This window comes from Antrostomus carolinensis, unplaced genomic scaffold (assembly GCF_000700745.2).
Source record: "Antrostomus carolinensis isolate BGI_N321 unplaced genomic scaffold, ASM70074v2 scaffold23099, whole genome shotgun sequence".
NCBI lineage: Eukaryota > Metazoa > Chordata > Aves > Caprimulgiformes > Caprimulgidae > Antrostomus > Antrostomus carolinensis.
The window spans coordinates 433-4069 of NW_010338174.1; the positions used below are offsets into that span (position 1 = coordinate 433).

Here is a 3637-nt window from a genome sequence, read left to right on the forward strand (position 1 = left end):
CTCACTCGGGGCAGCCCCGGGGGGCAGGCGCCCCTCCATCGGCCCCTGGATGCTCCACAGCCGCGTGAGCTTCTCCGGGCTCCCCCTCTTCCAGCCCATCCTTAAGACCCGCCTTGAAAACACTTCCAGGATGCAGCCAGACAAAGGCTGCAAGTTTGATGCAGGGCGGGTGCAGCGGCTGCGGGGGGGGGGCCTGGCCCGCATACCGGGGACCACGGTCTACAGCCCCCAGGGCAGCGCCCTGTTAGCCCAGAGCCTGGCCGAGCTGCTGCGGAGCCGGGCAAAGGAGGTGGTGGCACCCCGATACAAGCTGGTCTGCCATGTGCTGCTGGGACAGCAGAGCCAGCAGAGCCTGCTGGTGGCTAGCCGGGCACTGTGGGACCCCGAGAGTGACAGCTTTGCCTCTGCAACCTTTGCCAACACCTCCCTCTTTGCTGTGGCCACAGTGCATGGGGTCTACTTTGAGTAGCACCTGCCTCTCCCTCCACCCAGCTTTGTTGGGCTGCAGGGGGAAAGCAGCTGAAATAAAGATGTTTGCTCCAGCTGTGGCTCATACCTGGTGCGCAGAGAGCAAGGCATGGATGCACCTCAGTGCCTTGATGCTCACTACAGTTCCCAGTTCAGGCTCATACACACACTGTAGCTTCCACTACCATGGTCAGCAAAAAACCCCAAACTGCAGCAAACAACTCAAAAGGCTGCATTACCCTGGAGCAGGCAGCAGCTTAGCCTGCTTCCCACAGCACAAGCTGCTCCCAGGCACATTGATTACACCAGCACTGGGGAAGGAGGTGGTGATCACCTCCAAAGCAAGCCTACAGAGCAGATTAAGTCCCTCCTCTCTCCTGGCTTCACTCCCAGCTCATATCCCATCACACGAGGTGTGATAGTGCCAGGACCCAGGCAACCCACCACCCAGCTCCTGCCTTCTCTAGCTCAGCAGAAGCTTAAGAGCAGCTGGGCTCAGTCCAAGACCAGAGACAGAGTTTGGCAGCAACAAGAAGCTCAGAGAGCTCCAGGGCTCCACAGGCATCACCAATAGCTAACTCTGCCCTTCCTGCCAGCCCAGGAAGGGCAGTGGAAGTACCACATGGGCTCCTCACTCCCATCCTGCCTCCCTGACCTTGTCCCCCAGTAACAGCCAGTGTCAATAGGGGTCTTGCCTGGCAAGCAGGAACAGCCCTGGAGCAAGGATGAAGTTGAAGGCCCCAGCTCCAAGAAAGGTGAAAACAGTTTGCCCTTACACAAATAAATTTTATTGAGGTGGGTCAGAGACAGGGGAGTTGCACATGGATAGACCAACAGGAAAATAAATAATTCCATATAAATAAGATACATAAATAGTCCCACACAGCCGAGACTGCCTTGAAACAAGAAACCTCCCTGGGTCTCCACAAGATGAAGGCTTCTCCAGGCAAGCCCTCAGATCCCACCCCCCCCACCCTTTATTAAACCTCAGGTTGTACCAGACAATTCACAATTTGGAGCAGACTGGGCACAGCTGGACCCAGCACAGCCCCCTCCTTAGTGTAGCAGTTGTGGAGCAGCACACACCAGCCCATGCAGCCCCTGGCAGGGCAGGCAGCGCCCTTCACCCCTGTCCACCCCTGGGAAGGGGTTTTTCCTACCCCACAGCAGCCAAGCCTAGAATCAAGGCTGTGCCAGTCTTCTCCAGGCCATGGAGAGGGTCTGTGCAACTGGTGCATCACCCAGGGAAGGACAGCCTGAGCAGTGCTGCCTAGAGCAGCCTGAGCTGCTCTAGGCAGCTGCCAGCCAGGGCAGGCTGGGGCACCAGGAAACGCAAGAGGTACAGCCAGCCCCAAACCTGGCTGCAGGGCACTCACCCACCACCTCTGTGCCACCTCAGTCCACTCCACCAAGACAGCACAACCGGAGCAGGAGATGCCAGTGAGAAGATAGATTGCCCAGAGCCAGGGAGCAGCAGGGATGTCCAGACCTGCTGCTGTAACCACAACCACGTGTCTTAGTTCAGAGTCCAGCTGAGCACCACGATACAGTGTGCCCAGGTGGGCAGCCAGCACCACAACATACCTCCCATCCCATGGGAGGGCAGGGGGAGACCTCTACATCCAGAGAGGGTCCCCCAAGGTCCCACGCTAGGCCTCAGCCCGTTCCTGGAGGAGCTTGAGAATGTACTTGAGGCGGTGGTGGAGCTCAGGAGAGCAGCCCAGCTCCTGGATGCTGCACAGCTTGTAGGTGTAGGAGTTGCGTTCCCGGTTGATGTAGGTGACAAGACAGGAGTGGTCAGGCTTGCTAATGATCACCTTGGTGTGGTCATTGTAGAAGTTCACCTAGGAGACAGGTCAGGCTTGGTTTAACCCACGCTTCCCGCGGCATGTCAGGAGCCAGGATGGAGCCTCACTTCCTGCCTCAACCCGTTCCTCCTCCCCGACCTGCCCAGGAGCATCCCTGCTTCATGCCCCACGGCTGGAATGTGCCAGCCCGAGCACCAGGGCAGATGGAAGCAGCTGACTGAACCATCATGTCCCCCATGGGCTGAACAAGCTGCAGCCAGCAGCTCCAGGCACCAGAGCAGCATCCTGCATCCACAGCTGGACCTTGCATTTGGGCTGTGGCAGACAAGATCTAACACAGGCCAGGAGTCCCCAGCTGGCTTCCTCCCCACAGAGGTCTATACATCTCCACTGTGCCCCACACATACCTGGAGGGTGCCACTGCTGAACAGCATGAGCAAGGCTTGGTCAGTCTTCACCCACTGCAGGAGGAGGGCTGGCTGCCCGAGGTCATCTATGCTGGGCAAGTCACCTCCCTTGGAGAGAAGGGTCTGCATAAGCCACTTGTCCCATACATGGGGGCACTGTCACAGCCAAACCTGGGCACATGCCCAGTGGGGTCTCCACTCCCAGCACACAACTGTCTAGGTGTCCACCTTACCACAGCCCATGAGCCAGGAGTCCCACAGCCCCAAGCAGTGTGGTCAAGCTACAACCCAACATCCAACCCACCCATGATCCCAGCCCACCCCAAGGCCCCAGCACCCACCTTCATGAGATGCTGCTCCATGTAGGATGCAAAGTAGCGCAAGACACTCATCTGTCCCTGCAGCTGCTCGGGGACAGCAGCCACGGAGAACACAAGGTGCTTGCTGTTGGTCGGGTTGTAATGCACCGTCCTGTGAGGGAGCAGACCATGAGCTTTGGGACCAAACCCACCCCTAGGGCAGCCTTCCCTTGCCCCTTCCCACCCGAGGGGCTTCCCCAGAGACACCAGCCCCTTCTCCACTGCTTACCTGTGGTTGGGGGAAAGCGTCATGTGCGTGCCGTTGTTGAAGAGGACCCCGATGGTGCGGTTGGAGAGCTGGTAGCCAAAGCCATACTTGTTGGAGTAATCCACCCACTTGCTCACCCAGACAAAGTGCTCATGGCGGGCCAGGGAAGCTGGGTTTTTTTCCGCTGGTGGAGAGGAGAGGGGGTGAGCAGAGCAGGCAGCCAGCCCCTGCCCACCTCACCTCCCCACAGAGGCTCTGACAGCCTTTAAGGTACCCCAAATAGGAGCATGCCTTCTTCCCACAGGGAAGGGGATGCACAGCGCCCTGTCCCATCCCAGAGCGGTCCAACCGGTTTACCTGGTGGCATGGAGGAGAGGCAGGGCCGCC

General features: G+C 58.8%; 2 protein-coding genes across 2 annotated transcripts in view; one reads left to right on the forward strand and one right to left on the reverse strand.

The window, feature by feature from the left end:
- The window catches only part of DYNLT4 (dynein light chain Tctex-type 4), a 733-nt gene extending 264 nt beyond the window's left edge, over positions 1-469 (forward strand). The window contains exon 2 of the mRNA XM_029086859.1: positions 1-469. This exon is cut by the window's left edge and continues 12 nt beyond it. Within this exon, the coding sequence (XP_028942692.1) occupies positions 1-469 (469 nt within the window).
- Positions 470-2059: 1590 nt separating this feature from the next.
- LOC104530747 (serine/threonine-protein kinase PLK3) overlaps positions 2060-3637 on the reverse strand; it is a gene marked incomplete at its 5' end in the record, with an annotated part of 3087 nt that continues 1509 nt past the window's right edge. The window contains 5 exons of the mRNA XM_029086858.1: positions 2060-2312; positions 2684-2791; positions 3025-3154; positions 3272-3434; positions 3608-3637. The exon at positions 3608-3637 is cut by the window's right edge and continues 35 nt beyond it. Of these exons, the coding sequence (XP_028942691.1) occupies positions 2118-2312; positions 2684-2791; positions 3025-3154; positions 3272-3434; positions 3608-3637 (626 nt within the window). The remainder of the gene's footprint in view (positions 2313-2683; positions 2792-3024; positions 3155-3271; positions 3435-3607) is intronic.